This window comes from Dipodomys spectabilis, unplaced genomic scaffold (genome assembly GCF_019054845.1).
Source record: "Dipodomys spectabilis isolate Male_0828 unplaced genomic scaffold, ASM1905484v1 ptg000118l, whole genome shotgun sequence".
Lineage (NCBI taxonomy): Eukaryota > Metazoa > Chordata > Mammalia > Rodentia > Heteromyidae > Dipodomys > Dipodomys spectabilis.
In genome coordinates this window covers 5,586,847-5,602,927 of record NW_024870795.1, presented here as the reverse complement: position 1 = coordinate 5,602,927, position 16,081 = coordinate 5,586,847, and the positions used below count along the sequence as shown (strand labels likewise).

The 16,081-nt window shown below is 44.2% G+C and overlaps 1 protein-coding gene across 2 annotated transcripts in view; it reads right to left on the bottom strand.

The window, feature by feature from the left end:
• Dhdds (dehydrodolichyl diphosphate synthase subunit) overlaps window positions 1–15,272 on the bottom strand; it is a 31,830-nt gene extending 16,558 nt beyond the window's left edge. For both annotated transcript variants that reach the window (XM_042688674.1, XM_042688675.1), the window contains exons 1-5: window positions 15,191–15,272; window positions 12,279–12,395; window positions 7,026–7,168; window positions 4,201–4,317; window positions 2,745–2,846 (exon numbers count right to left, since the gene is read on the bottom strand). In XM_042688674.1, the coding sequence (XP_042544608.1) occupies window positions 2,745–2,846; window positions 4,201–4,317; window positions 7,026–7,168; window positions 12,279–12,395; window positions 15,191–15,253 (542 nt within the window). In that variant the 5' untranslated portion in view covers window positions 15,254–15,272. The remainder of the gene's footprint in view (window positions 1–2,744; window positions 2,847–4,200; window positions 4,318–7,025; window positions 7,169–12,278; window positions 12,396–15,190) is intronic.
• Window positions 15,273–16,081: the final 809 nt, after the last annotated feature.

Here is a 16,081-nt window from a genome sequence, read left to right as displayed (position 1 = left end):
ACTGGAGATAAGAGTCTCAGTACTGGGCTGGGAAGGTGGCTCAGTGATAGAGCGCTTGCCTTGCATGCATGAGGCCCTGGGTTCGATTCCTCAGCACTACATATGCAAAAAGAAAAAAGCCGGAAGTGGCGCTCTGGCTCAAGTGGTAGAGCGCTAGCCTTGAGCTGAAGAGCTGAGGGACAGCACCCAGGCCCAGAGTTCAGGTCCCACGACCGGAACCCCCCCCCCCAAAAAAAAAGTGTCTCAGTACTTTGTGGTTCAGTCTGGCTTGAACCACCATCCTCAGATCTGAACTTCTTGAGTAGTTGGGATCATAGGCGTGAGCCATAGATGTTAAGCTTAATTCTTTTTGTTTTTCGGTCATGGAGCTTGAACTCTGGGCCTGGGCGCTGTCCCTCAGCTCCTCAGCTCAAAGCTAGCGCTCTCCCACTTGAGCTATAGCACCACTTCCGGTTTTCTGGTAGTTTATTGGAGATAAGAGTTTCACGGACTTTGGACTTTCTTGTCCGGGCTGACTTTGAACCGCAATCCTCAGATCTCAGCCTCCTGAGTAGCTAGGATTATAGGTGTGAGCCACCGGCGCCCAGCTTAAGCTTAATTCTTAATTTAATTTCCAGTCAATCAAATTATACCTGAGGAAGGAATCAGAAAAATTCATCAGTCCCAAGATCTCATATAATAGAGATAGAGGGCAAAAATTCTGGCATCAGACAGCTTACGATTTGAGTACTGACTAGCTGAGTGACTGACTTTAGGTGAGTTATTTCAGTGTTCTCAGTTTTCTCATCTGTAAACTGTACAAAATAACGTGAATGTTTCATACATAAGATGATAACTTATAAAACATAGAACACATTGCCTGAACTGTATTTTGTTACTCCGCTTTACTATTTTTATTATTATACTAATATTATAACCAAAGGTTACACTAATAACATGAAAAAGACCAAATAGACAAATGGCTTTGAAAGTCCTTACCAACTCTAAAAAGTAGGACATTACTGTTACTAATGATTCACAGTTTTCTTTTTTGGAGGTGTGTTTTTTTATTTGTTTTTTTGCCATTTATGGGGCCTGAACTCGGGGCCTGGGTGCTGTCCCTCAGCTCTTCAGCTCTAAGGCTAGCACTCTACCACTTGAGCCGCAGCACCACTTTCAGCTTTTTCTGCTTATGTGGTACTGAGGAATCGAACCCAGGGCCTCATGCATGCAAGGCAAGCACTCTACCACTGAGCCAACTTCCCATCCCGGAGTTGTGTTTTATGAGTGCTGGTCAGGGTCTTGATGCTGTCTCTGAGCTTCTTTTGCTCAAGGCTAGCTAGTATTCTACCACTTGAGCCGCAGCATCAGTTCCAGCTTTTTATTGAGTAGTTAATTAGGGTTAAGAGTCTCATGGACTAGCTGGGCACTGGTGGCTCACGCCTGTAATCCTAGCTACTTAGGAACCTGGGATCTAAGGATGGTGGTTCAAAACCATCCCAGGCAGGAGTCTATCAAACTCTTTTTTTTTTTGATCAGTCATGAGGCTTGAATTCTGGGCCTGGGTGCTATCCCTCAGCTCTTCAGCTCAAGGCTAGCACTCTAACCACTTGAGCCACAGTGCCACTTCCGCTATCAAACTCTTTATTTCCAATTAACCACCCAAAAAATGGAAGCGGAGCTGTGGCTCAGAGTGGTAGAATACTAGCCTTGAGCAAAAATTCAGGGATAGCTGGGCACTGGTGGCTCATGTCTGTAATGCTAACTACTCAGGAGGCTGAGATCTGAGGATCTCAATTCAAAGCCAGCCTGGGCAGGAATGTCCATGAAACTTATCTCCAAGTAATCACCAGAAAACTGACGTGGTGCTGTGGCTCAAGTGGTAGAATGCTCAACTTGAGCTGAAGAACTCAGGGACAGCACCTAGGCACAGAGTTTAAGCCCCATGATTATAAAAAATTAAATTTTAAAAAATAATAAATTAATTTAAAAAAATTCAAGGACAGGACCTAGGCCCTTAGTTCAAGTCCCACAAATGGCCAAAAAAAAAAAAACAAAAAAAAACAAAACCAAAAACAAAAAAACCCAAAATGAGTCTCATTCATGGACTTTCTTGCTCAAGCTGGCTTTGAACTTCAATCCTCAGATCTCAGCCTGAGTAACTAGTATTACAGATGTGAGCCACCAGTGCCCTATTTGGAAAATTTTGTGTGAAAGTATAATGTGAGAAACCTAAAAGTCTCCACAGAGGGGCTGAGAAGGAAGCTCAGTGGTAGAGTGATTGCCTTGCATGCATGAGACCTTGGGTTCGATTCCTCAGCACCAACATAAGCAGAAAAACCCGGAAGTGGCACTATGGCTCAAGTGGAAGAGTACTAACCTTGAGCTGAAGAGCTGAGGGACAGCACCCAGGCCCAGAATTTCAGGCCCCAGGACTGACCAAAAAAAAAATTAAAAAGACTCCACAGGGTATATTCCTGAAAAATCATTCTTGCAAAAGATAAGGCGGGTGTAATTTCTCATTGATGGGGTGGCCTTGACTCATGCTCTGCTGTTCTTAGGAGTTTCTTGGTGTATGATAAAACTCAGAGAAAACCTGAAGCAGCTATAATAAACTGAATCTGAGCTCTATGCTTGTAGTCTCTCTTAGATCTTGCCATGTGTGCCAATTTAGCCTCTGGCTCAGGACCTGGTACAGAAGAAGTATTCATATTTGGTGCACATCTGTTTCCCTAGTAGTTGCCATGAGAAACAACCGAGCATACCTGGGATCCAGCAGCCCTTGCTCTACTCCCCAGGCCATCTCTCTCACAGCATTGGTGATCTCATGACGGGATGTGTATGCAAAGCAGACGTTCAGGAAACACCTGAGGAAAGAGAATAAGCTGATTTAGCAAGATTAGAGCACTCCTTCCCTTCAAGGACAACCCCATGCCTCCCACATCGACCCCCAGTCCAGTGTTAACTGATTAGTTCTGAAAGGTGAGATTGTGATACTTTTTGTGTATGTGTGATTTCTCAGAATAAACAAGCTATCAGGGTTGTTTTTGGTTTGTTTGTTCTGCTGCCAGTTCTGGGGTCAGAATTCAGGGCCTGGGTGCAGTCCCTATGCTTTTTCACTCAAAGCTGGTGCTCTACCACTTGAGCCACAGCTCTGCTTTCAGCTTTTTGGTAATTAATTGTAGATAAGATTCTCACAGGCTTTTCTGCCGGGGCTGACTATGAACTGTAATCCTCAGATCTCAGCTTCTTGATTAATTAGGATTACAGGCATCAGCCAATGGCACCTGGGGCTTATGCTGTTTGTTTTTTAAGACAAAAACTAAATGTCCTTTACTACCTTCATAATGGACAGCCAGTAGGGTTGAGAATGTGACTTAATGATAGAGTGCTTGCCTAGCATGCATGAAGCCCTGGGTTCAATTCTTCAGTACTACATAAGCAGAAAAAGCCAGAAGTGGTATTATGGCTCAAGTGGCAGAGTGCTAGCCTTGAGCAAAAGATGCTCAGGGACAGTGCCCAGGCCCCAAGCCCCAGGTCTGGTGAAAGTTCTGAGTTTGGCCCTGAGTTCAAGCTATAGTACCAGCCCATCCCTCAAAAAAAAAAAAAAAGAAGAGATATTAAAATGATTTCTTGAGGGTTGGGAAGGTGGCTCAGTGGTAGAGCACTTGCCTTGCATGCCAGAGGCCCTAAGTTCGATTCCTCAGCACCACATAAGCAAAAAAAAAAAAAAAAAAAAAGCCGGAAGTGGCATTGTGGCTCAAGTGGTAGAGTGCTAGCCTTGAGCTAAAGAGCTGAGGAACAGCGCCCAGGCCCAGAGTTCAAGCCCCACGACCGAACCCGCCCCCCCAAAAAAAAAAATATTTCTTGAAGCATCTGCCTTTAGAAAGGACTGCTGCATTCCCACCCCAACTTGTCAAGTTAGAAAAAAAAATGCAACTACCATCATCAAACACACACACACACACACACACACACACACACACACACATTTGGAGTAAGATGAAAAATATGTCTACATGTGAGTATAATCACATATGACATGGTATTACAGCAGCATTTCAGAGAGAAGGAAGAAGTTTTTGTCTCTAAACATCCACAACGACTCCCTCTATACCCCACATATGGAATACACACCAAGAAATGCCCCAGATATCTCTTTAAAACCAGAAAAGAGCCAAAGATTGAGACAGGTTCTTGAGGGGAAATCTGAAAACTTACTTGTTGTAGTTCTTTGTGGCCTGTACAGCTTGTGCAATCTGCTCCTGGAGGTCTAAAGGCAACAAATGCAGATCTCCCAGGACCCGGATACATACCCCATGCTTCTCCAGCTTCTCTCTGATTCGGAAAAACGAGGCAGATTGAGACAGACTACCTACTGCTAAGGTAGGAAGTTACTTTCAGCTTCTGCGAGAAGTTCACTAGAGCACTGAAGCTCAGACAGGACAGTCAGAGAGAGACTATGTGGGACACAGTTATCAGGCACTATGTCTGGACTGATTTCATGTCTGGCTGCACGGAGAAGCCAAACTCTTAAGCACTTAATTGCATCTCCTCAGGTGTCCTTGTTGGCAAGCTGCATTTTACTTTGTGATACGTCTGTCTCATTTTGACAACTGAGTTAATTGTTTTAGAGTAGGATCTATATAACTGGCTATTTTAGTTACACTCTGGTAAAAGGAAGGTAACAGTGTTGGCTAACGTTAATTATATATTTGCTAGTCTACCAATACATTCCATCATTACACCATCTTTGAAGCGCGCACCAAAATTAGTGCCCATATACAAATAAGGAATGTGAGGCACAGGGAGAGGTTAATTTGTTCAGACAGCAAGTGAATGGACATCCTGAACTTGAACCCGGACAATCTGGGTTCAGAGCTTGTCCCCTTAATCCTAATAGCACCTCTGCACAGTAACTGTATACAGTGAGTGAATTCACTGTAAACTAACCAGCTTCTCTCTCTTGGGAATGCTATGCAGAAACTAAGTGCTTTGTGGTTGGGAAGTGGGAGATTAATACTGTGAGGTGTGAGTCTCCCACAGGTTGTTCTGAAGACTGTTGAGCCAGAGGCTCATGGCTATATCTAGAGCCTGTCAACTCCACTCAACCTTTAACTTAATATATTAGTTCATAGTTTGTGAAGCAAACTCTAATCACTTAATTTTGAAAATTTGTTGGCATTACTGAGGACAAATGTATAGTCAAATCAAGACAACAGGGATGGGATGTAGCTCAGTGGCAAAGTGTTTGCCTAGTAAGTACAATGTCCTGGGTTTGAGTCCCTAGTACCAAAAAAGAAAAGACAAAAAAAAGAAAAGAAAAGAAAAGAAAGTAGTTAAAAAAAAATCAAGCTGGCACTGGTGGCTCAAGCCTGTAATCCTAGCTACTCAAGAGGCTGAGATCAAGGATCATGGTTCAAAGCCAGGCCAAATAGGAAAAAAGATTTTGAGACTCATCTTCAATTCACCACCAGAATACTGGAAGTGGAGCTGTGGCTCAAAATGGTAGAGTCCTAGCCTTGAGCAGAAAAGCTCAAAGATACCATCTAGGCCCTATCCAAACAAAAAGACAAAATTTGAATAAGAATAATAGCTCTAAGTCCTAGAACCTCCACTTACTAGGTGATCCTGCATGAAGACAACTTCTTCAGCTGGATACCAAGGGTTTATGCCTGTAATCCTGGCAACTTGGAAGAAATTTGGGGAGGATTGCCCTTTGAAACCAACCAGGCAGAAAAGTTTGTGAGACCTCTTTCTCAAACAAGAGTTAGTCACAGTCACACATACTTTTCATTCCAGCCTTGATGGGGAGCCTAAAATAGATGGATCATAGCTTAGCTATGTGCCAGGAGAGAAGGCAACACCTATCTGAAAAATAAGCAGTGGAAAAGATGGCTAGAGGTGTGGATCAGCAATAGAGAACCTGCCTAGGAAGCGTAAGACCCTGAATTCAAACCCCAGTACTGAAAGAAAGAAAAAAAAAGAAGGGACTGCTCCTCGGAGTTCATCCTCTACCCACCCCTTCATGCCCCATATCTGTAAGCTGGGGGTGACAACTGTCCCTGCCAAACTATGACTATGGACAAGAGTAGGTAGTGAGAGGCTTGTTCTCAGAAGCAGATGCAGGACTCCACTGAGCTCTGTAGAGAACAAACTGTGAAATCCCTGGAGATGCCTGGGCACTGGCACCAACCCCGCTCTACTACCAGCTCAATGTGGCCACAGGCAAGGCCTTCTCTTCTCTTTACTAGAGTGTAATTTCCCAACCAGTGAAATTAAACTAGGTCAGTGTTTTCAGACTTTCTTTTGGTCTAAGAATTCTTCTTGAACTCAATCCCATACAGAAGACCATGACATAAAATAGAAAAAAGAAAAAAAGAAAGAAATGAACACATATCACACGTCACCCTCTATGGGGGATTTTTTTCCAATGCGTACTCCTGGAACTCTGAGGTCCTGCCAGGATTATTTTCTTTCTTTCTTTCTTTCTTTTTGGGTCCAGTCGTGGGGCCTGAACTCTGGGCCTGGGCGCTGTCCCTCAGCTCTTCAGCTCAAGGCTAGCGCTCTACCACTTGAGCCCCAGCGCCACTGAGGTCTCATGCATTATGCATCATGCATCATGCCAAATCAAAGACACTGTGCAGGGCAAGTATAGTATTTTGTAGGAAACTTGCCACATGAGAAAAGTACTCTTTGTGTTTACTTTCACTCATCGGGCCACAATTTAAGGGAGTTAGCTCATTTCAAAGCTGAGAAAGCAGTTTTGTATGGAGAAGTAGTAAATTATAAAGAGACTGCCAAACGGATTCTAAATCCTGATTTGTTTTGCATGAGACTGCCTATACTTGTTAAGGTCTGTGGAATATCCCAATATCCTCAAATAAGTATCATCTTAAAAAAAAAAAAAAAAGCAAAATTAGATTGCATGTTTTTGATGTGTGCCACCAGGGAGATCTAAAATTAAGGGGAATTAAGAGTCTCTGTGAGGGCTGAGGAAAGGCTGGAGGGGTGACCATACATCCTCCCCTCAGATAAAATCTTACTGTTCTTCCATCAAGCTGGTGAACTTCTGCCGAGCCAGATCCAGTAGGCCATCAACCTCATTCTTGGAACGTTTGAAGTTTTCAATGCTGAATGCATAGACTGTCACCTCTAGGATGCCCAAATTTAAACACCAGCGTAAAGTCTAAGAAAGGAAAAAACAAACAGCTGGAATATACATAGATTGGGAAGAAAGTAAGAGAGGCTTCTGCATTGACCAGAGTGGGAGAGAGACTTTTATCTTTCTGTCTGTGAGACTTTTTTTTTTTTTTGAGGGGTGTGTGTGTGTGGAGGTGTTGTTGTGGGGCTTGAATTCAGGGCCTGGCACTATCTCTGAGTTCTTTCACTTAAGGCTAGTATTCCACTATTTTTTTTTTTTTGTCGGTTGTGGGGCCTGAAGTCTGGGCCTGAGAAATGTCTCTCTGCTCTTCAGCTCAAGGCTAGCGCCCTACCACTTCACTTCAGCCACAGTGCCACTTCCAGCTTTTTTTTCTGCTTATGTGGTGCTCAGAAATCGAATCCAGGACCTCATGCTTGTGAGGCAAGTACTCTACCAAGAAGCCAATTTCCTAGCCCCTCCACCACTTTTTTTTTGTTGTTGTTGTTGGTCGTGGGGCTTGATCTCTGGGCCTGAGCACTGTCCCTCAGCTCTTCAGCTCAAGGCAAGCGCTCTACCACTTGAGCTACAGCGCCACTTCCAGTTTTCTGAGTGTTTATTGGAGTCTCACAGACTTTCCTGCCTGTGCTGGCTTTGAACCGAGATCCTCAGCTCTCAGCCTCCTGAGTAGCTGGGATTACAGGCATGAGCCACCAGTGCCCGGCCCACTTTTTTTTTATTTTGGTTGTGGGGCCTGAACTCGGTGCCTGTGCACTGTCCCTCAGCTCTTCAGCTCAAAGCTAGCGCTCTACCACTTGAGCCACAGCACCACTTCCGCCTTTTTTTCCTTATGTGGTACTGAGGAATCGAACCCAGGGCCTCATACATGGGAGGCAAGTGCTCTACCACTAAGCCAACTTCCCAGCCCGCTCACCACTTTTTTTTTTTTTTTTTTTTTCTTATGTGGTGCTGAGGAATGGAATCCAGGGCCTCATGCATGCAAGGCAAGTGCTCTACCACTTAGCCACCTTCCCAGCTCCCGTTTTTTTTTGTTTTTTTTTTGTTTTTTTTTCCCGCTCACCACTTTTAAGCCACAGCTCTACTACTACTTTTCTGGTGGTTAACTGGAAATGAGTCTCATAAACTTTCCGGCCTGGGTTGGCTTTGAACTTTGATCCTCAGATCTCAGCATCCTGAGTAGCTAGGATTATGGGCATGAGCTACCAGCACCCAGCTGTCTGTGAGACTTACTTCTAATTAGCCATCCAAAAGCTGTGGATCAAGAAATAAGAGTAGTTGAGGGCTGGGAAGGTGGCTCAGTGGTAGAGCGCTTGCCTTGCATGCATGAGGCCCTGGGTTCAATTCCTCAGCACCACATAAGCAAAAAGAAAAAAAGCCGGAAGTGGTGCTGTGGCTCGAGTGGTAGAGCGCTAGCCTTGAGCTGAAGAGCTGAGGGATAGTGCCCAGGCCCAGAGTTCAGGCCCCCATGACCGGCCCCAAAAAAACAAAACAAAAAAAAGAGTAGTTGAGTGCAGGTGGCTCATGCCTATAATCCTAGCTGTTCAGGAGGCTGAGATCTGAGGATTACTGTTCAAAGCCAGCCCTTGCAGGAAAATCCAAGAGACTCTTACCTCCAATTAACCACCTGAAAACTGGAAGTGGAACTGTAACTCAAAGTGGTAGAGCACTAGCCTTGAGGGAAAGAGCTCGGAGACAGTACTGAGGCTCCATGACTGACCTAAATAAATAAATAAAAATTATTACCTGACTTAAGCAACTCTAATCACTCTGTATATCACCTTTATAGTATCAATTTAAAAATTTTTTAAAAATTTAAAAAAGATTCACCAAAAATGGCCCTAAAAGATGTGATCTTAATAAAGACCACTAGCGGGGCGCTGGTGGCTCAGCCTGTAATCCTAGCTACTCAGGAGGCTGAGATTTGAGGATAGAGGTTCAAAGCCAGCCCAGGCAGGAGAGACTGTGAGACTCCTATCTCCAATAAACCACCAGAAAACCGGAAGTGGCGCTGTAGCTCAAGTGGTAGAGCGCTCGCCTTGAGCTGAAGAGCTGAGGGACAGCGCCCAGGCCCAGAGTTCAAGCCCCACGACCGACAAAAAAATAAATAAATAAATAAAGACCACTAAACTGATGCCATTGTAATTTACCTGATATAACTCTCCATCGGAATAAAAAACCAAATAAGCAGAAATACCACCATTTAAAAAACTGAGCTAGGGGCTGGGAAGGTGGCTCAGTGGTAGAGCGCTTGCCTTGCATGCCTGAGGCCCTGGATTTGATTCCTCAGCACCACATAAGCAAAAAGAAAAAAGCTGGAAGTAGCGCTGTGGCTCAAGTGGTAGAGCAATAGCCTTGAGCTGAAGAGCTGAGGGACAGCGCCCAGACCCAGAGTTCAGGCCCCACGACCAGACCAAAAAAAAGAAAATAAATAAATAAATAAAATAAAATAAAATAGAAACCTGAGCTGGGTGCCACAGGCTTACTCTGGTAATCCTAGCTACTCAAGAGGCTGAAATCTAAGGATCATGATTTGGAGCCAGAAGAGGCAGGAAAGTCTGAGACTGAGCTAATTGGAGCTAAGAATGACAGTGCTAAGCTGGGCACCAGTGGCTCACGCCTGTAATCCTAGCTACTTAGGAGGCTGAGAGCTGAGGATCGAGGTTCAAAGCCAGCCAGGGCAGGAAAGCCCATGAAACGCTTATCTCCAATAAACCACCAGAAAACTGGAAGTTGCGCTGTAGTAAAGCACTAGCCTTGAGCTGAAGAGCTGAGGGACAGTGCTCAGGCCCAGAGTTCAAGCCCCACAACCAACAAAAAACCAACCAAACAAACAAAAAAACATCAAGTGCGAAGTTTGAGTCCCAGTCTCAGAAAACAAAAAAAGAAAAGAAAGATAGCATCTGTGTGCTATAAACTGTATTTCCATTTTCTTAAAAGTTAGGTTCACAATGGACTAGGAAGTAAAGCAAGTGCTTAGCATGTATAAAGACCCAGGCTCAATTCTCAGAACCCTACCCACCAAAATAAAGTTTCACAGAGATTGTTAACATTTTAGTTTTGCTACAACTTCCCAATTTGCAATACTCATTAAATCATAAAATGGGCTGGAAATGTGGCTTAGTGGTAGAGTGATTGCCAAGCATGTGTGAAGCCCTGGGTTCAAGTCCTCAGTACCACATAAACAAACAAGTTAGAAGTGGTGCTATGATTCAGGTGGTAGAGTGCTAGCCTTGAGCAAAAGAAGCTCAGGACTGGAAAAAAAAAAACCACAAAAAAACAAAATTTTCATGATCTCTGCATAGAATGCTATGCTTGGTAGCCTGGCAATTTTGCAGTTTTAGCATTGAAAAGCCTGAATATGGGGTTGGAGGTATGGCTCAGTTGGAAGAGTGTCAGCCAATGAGTAAAGGTGTCAGGTTCCTAGTTCAAGTCCCAGTCTTGAACAAACAAATAAACAAACAAATAAAAAGCCCTGAATCCTGTGAAACTGGGCAGCAAAGCCAGATATTTAGTTACCCTACCTTTGTTTTAGAAAGGATACTTTTGAGACTTTATCCTAAAGAGAGAGAGAGAGAGAGAGAGAGAGAGAGAGAGAGAGAGAGAGAGTGTGTGTGTGTGTGTGTGTGTGTGTGTGTGTGTGTGTCATTTGTGGGGCTTGAACTCAGTATGGGTGCTATCCCTGAACTCTTCAGCTAAAATCTATCGCTCTACTACTTGAGCCACAGCACCACTTGTTTTTGTTTTTTCTTTTGTTGGTCCTGGGGCTTGAACTCTGGACCTGGGCGCTGTCCCTCAGCTCTTCAGCTTAAGGCTAGCGCTCTACCACTTGAGCCACAGCACCACTTCTGGTTTTCTGGTGGTTTATCAGAGATAAGAGTCTCATGGACTTTCTTGCCCAGGCTAGCTTTGAACCGTGATCCTCAGATCTCAGCCTCCTGAGTAGCTAGGATTGCAGGCCTGAGCCACCATTACCCAGCACTACTTTCAGTTTTCTGGTCGTTTAATGGGAATAAGAGTCTCATGGAATTTCCTGCCGGGGCTGGCTTTTAACTGTGATCCTCAGAGTTCAGCCTCCTGAGTATCTAGGACTACAGGTGTGAGTCACTGGCTCCTGGCCTAAACTTTTTTCTTGATATAGGATCTCATTATACAGCAGAAGCAAGCCTTGAACTCAAATCCTCTTACCTCAGTCCCCTACAGTGCTGAGATTACAGGTGTGTACTACTACATGTAGCTAAAACAACCCTGTTTGCAATGTTTAATAACAGTGAAACAAGCTGAACAAGTTATATGAGATTCTCATAATGAAATTTTCTATAACATATAGAAAAATAATCTGCCAAAATGTCAAATTAAAATAAAAATTTTAAGAGATATAGATTCATAAATGTTAGGACATGTAGGACATACTATGAAGATTATATGAGGCACAACATAATAGAAATTATTTGTTAAGGTAATATGAGGAGACAATTTCATCTTGTGATGACTTTTTTTCTTTTTTCTTTTTTCTTATGGGTGCTGAGGAATCGAACCCAGGGCCTCAAGCATGCAAGGCAAGCGCTTTACCACTGAGCCACCTTCCCAGCCCCTTTTCTTTTTTCTTTTGGTTGGTCATAGGGCTTGAACTCAGGACCTGGGTGCTGCCACTGAGTTTTTTTGCTCAAGGCTAGTGCACAGCACCACTTCCAGTTTTCTGGTGATTAATTGGAAATAAGAGTCTCAATAGACTTTCCTGCCCAGGCTGGCTTTGAACCATGATCCTTCAGTCTCAGCCTCCTATGTAGCTAGGTTAACAGGCATGAGCCACTGGTGCCTGGCTATAATGACTTTTTTTGTTGTTGTTAATGTTAATATGAGACCTACAATTACCAAGCAAGTAAAATATAGAGAATCTGATATGCACGTGTTGCAAGCCTATAGTCCCAGCACTTGGGAGGCAGAGACAAGAGGACCACAAGTCTGAAGCCAGATTGGGCTATATAAAGAGATCCCACTTCAAATATATGTGCATGCACACCACTAATATTTTTAAAAACAAAGCCTTCTCAAACTTCAGCATGCTCAGAGGCTCATGTTCTAGTGTTAATCAAATTCTCAGAGGCTATTCATAGTGGGTTCTGCTACCCACACCCACCTCAGCCAGCTTGTTGAAGCCCTGTGAGTGGCCTTCTTGCCTTTCCACCTGGCATTTCTTGGCATAGCGACGGTTTCCATCCATTATGAATGCAATGTGCTTGGGCATTGGGCCTGCCTGTGGAAAGAAGAAAACAAATGATAAATTGATCTCATATTCTTTGGGGATTAAGAACACTACAGGGCTAGGAATGTGGGTTAGTGGTAGAGTGCTTGCCTACCATGCATGAAGGCCTGAGTTCCATTTCTCAGTACCATATAAACAGAAAAGGCTGGAAGTGGTGTTATGGCTCAAGTGCTAGAGTGCTAGCCTTGAGCAAAAGAAGCTCAGGGACAGTGCTCAGGCCCAGAGTTCAGGCCCTCGGATTGTCAAAAAAAAAAGAAGGACACTACATCTCAAGTTGACAGGTTTGAACATAATAGCACTAGGCCTTAGTTTCTCTGTGGCAGCACACAGAAACTGAGGACTAATGCTATTCTGATCTAACTCTTTTTTTTTTTGTCAGTCATGGGGCTTGAACTTTGGGCCTGGGCACTGTCCCTCAGCTCTTCAGCTCAAGGCTAGCACTCTACCACTGGAGCCACAGTGCCACTTCCGTCTTTTTTTTTCCTGCTTATGTGGTGCTGAGGAATTGAACTCAAAGCCTTATGCATGAGAGCCAAGCACTCTATTACTGAGCCAACTGCCCAGCCCTATATGATCTAACTTTATAAGAGAACTAAATATCAATATTTTTTTTTATGCTGGTCTTGGGGTTTAAACTCAGGGTCTTTGAGCTTTTTTGCTCAAGGATAGCACTCTACCATTTGAGCCACAGCCAAAGCTCCATTTCTGGCTTCTTGTTTGTTAATTTGAGGTGAGTCTCATGGACTTTCCTCGGCAGCTGGCTTCAAACTGTGATCCTCAGATCTCAGCCTCCCAAGTAACTAGGGTTAGAGTGAGCCACAGAGCAATCAGCTAAACATCAGGATTTTAAGAAAAATATAGGAGCATGAGGGGCTGGGAAGGTGGCTCAGTGGTAGCGTGCTTGCCTTGCATGCATGAGGCCCTGGGTTCGATTCCTTAGCACCACAGAAGCAGAAAAAGCCGGAAGTGGGGCTGAGGCTCAGGTGGTAGACTGCTGGTCTACAGCTGAAGAGCTGGGGGACAGCGCCCAGGCCCAGAGTTCAGGCCCCACAACTAACAACAACAAAAAAAATATATATATATAGGAGCATGAGAGCACCCATCAATGATCTTAGTTTCTCTGGAGGCTGAGGTAATAGGTTTGCTTGAGTTCACAAATTTCAAAGACAGCTTAAGCAATGTGGTAAGACTTCATCTCTTAAAAAAAAATTCAAAGCAAACTAAAAATTTTTTTTTTCAGTGAGACAAAATTCTTATGTGGCTTAAAGCCAATCTGGGTTGTTTACTGTAGCAAAAATTCACTCCTTAATCTATCTTCCCTCACCTGGAGGGATTTTCACTGACCATTTCCCCTGCACCTTTCCAAAATCTTCTACCTTTGTACTTCTAGAAAATTCAGAGCAGTTTGTTAATCCCAACATATGACTGTTCTGACTTCCTGAAAAGGTGGTTTTCTATTTCCTTACCTGCCTGAAGTCAGTTGGTATCTGTGTGTGAGCATATGTGGAGGTCTAAGGCTAACTGACTGATAAATTCACTGCTATCTGCTACTTGATAGTGTGTGGCTGAAAACTCCAATCTAAAACCTGTCTAGGCTGGGCACCGGTGGCTCATGCCTGTAATCCTAGCTACTCAGGAGGCTGAGATCTGAGGATCTCAGTTCAAAGCCAGCCTAGGCAAGAAAGTCCATGAAACTCTTATCTCCAATAAACCACCAGAAAACCGGGCACTGTAGCTCAAGTGGTAGAGCATTAGCCTTGAGCTGAAGAGCGGAGGGACAGCGCTCAGGCCCAGAGTTCAAGCCCCACTACCAACAAAACAAAAACAAAAACAAAAAAACCTAAAACCTGTCTTGTGCAAAAGATATGAAATAGTTGAAATTCCTAGAGAGAAACTGAAGGAAAACTTGTGGATACAAACAGTGTGATAAATAGTGATCCCAGTGTTCAGGTGACTGAAAGAACACTCAAAATAACAGTAATTAAGAACTGCTAGACATCTTGCTAAGTGCTTTATTTGTACATTTCATTTAGTTCTCATAACAGCTCTGCGATTATTAAAGTCATATGGGGAATAAACAATAAAATAAAACTTTTCATTCATGCTTAACTGCTTCCAGAGTCCATTACACTGTATTGCCACATGGAAGATTATTTATTCTAGCTAAACCCAGAGGACAGCAGTAACAACAATGGATCACCAGTTCCAGGAAAATTTTTTTTTCTATCTGGAAAAACAAGCTATGCTGCCAAATAATATTGGGAGGCCTTGGTTTGCCTAAAAATGCTATTGTAAAAATAACATTACTAGGAAGTGGCGCTGTAGCTCAAGTGGTAGAGCACTTGCCTTGAGCTGAAGAGCTGAGGGACAGCGCCCAGGCCCAGAGTTCAAACTCCACGACCGACCAAAAAAAAAAAAAAAAAAATAACATTACTAGGCTAGGAATGTGGCTTAGTGGTAGAACACTTACCTAACATGTATGAAGCCCTGGGTTTGATTCTTCAGTATCACACAAACAGAAAAAGCTGGAAGTGATAGAGTGCTAGTCTTGAGCAAAAGAAGCTCAGGACAGTGTCCAGGCCCTGGGTTCCAGCCCCAGGAATGCCCAACAAAAAAAAAAGGCCTACCAAAAATATAGACGTCAAAACTACATTACAATTATAAGTTTCTGGACCCTTGGGCTAAACCCCACTTAACCTTAAAGATTGCTTAATTTAAACAATAGACTTTGACACAAGATCACCTAACTGTCATAAAGCCAGCTTGTGCTCTGAGCCATGGCTTACCTTTATGATATTGGCACAGAACCGTTCCCAAAGTGACAGCTCTCCTTCCTTGATCCATGACATAGTTCTTGCCAAGCCAGAAGACCACCTAGAACAAGACAAGAGCCAGGTACACTTGAGAGAGGAGGGAGACAGACAGAGACTGACAGACCATAAGTCATCAGCACTTGCAATGATTCACTTCTCAAGAGAATCACCAGGATTGTAGCAAGCTGACAGCATCAGCACCCAAAGACACTGGTCTAACCTTTCACGACTCAGAGCTGTATAAGCCGAATGGGGACTTTCCTTGGTCCATCTGTCTCGTTTTCGTGGGCCTTCCTCGTTATCTGCACTTTTTCTAAGTTTCCAAGTCTGCTTCCTGCCACATTATGGTGCCTACATTTTGATCTTTGCCCAGTTCTTTCTCCTCCGTCTTTTGCCAAGCCATTTCCCACTTTGGCGCTCGCAGTCACTAAGTCTTCGGCACCCTTTGCCTCAGACCTCAGTGGCCTAGTCACAATGTTCTTAGTGTACCTTTAAGTCTCCCGCTGATGTCTCCTCGTTTTCCGCCTTTGCCCAGCACCTGAGCTCAGCCGCCAGGGAGCCAACACTTCCTTACTACGTGGCGCTGAAAGATTGCGTCATCGTTGGGCGCTGGTACACGCCCCTTCCGTCATTCAGGGGGCGGAGCCCAGCTCTGCACCAATGAACTAGGGGCGGGAACGGGCCGAGTGCTTGGGGGCTACCATTGGTGCACACTCGCGATGGGCGAGGCGGCGGTGCCAGATAGCGGGGTCACGTGACTGAGAGACGTCTCCTGCGCTCCGAGCGGGTGAATGGGCTGCTGGAGACCAGGTGGAGCTCCAGCGGCCCTTAGTTGGCCTCAGTTCGCTGCTGCGGAAATTGCCA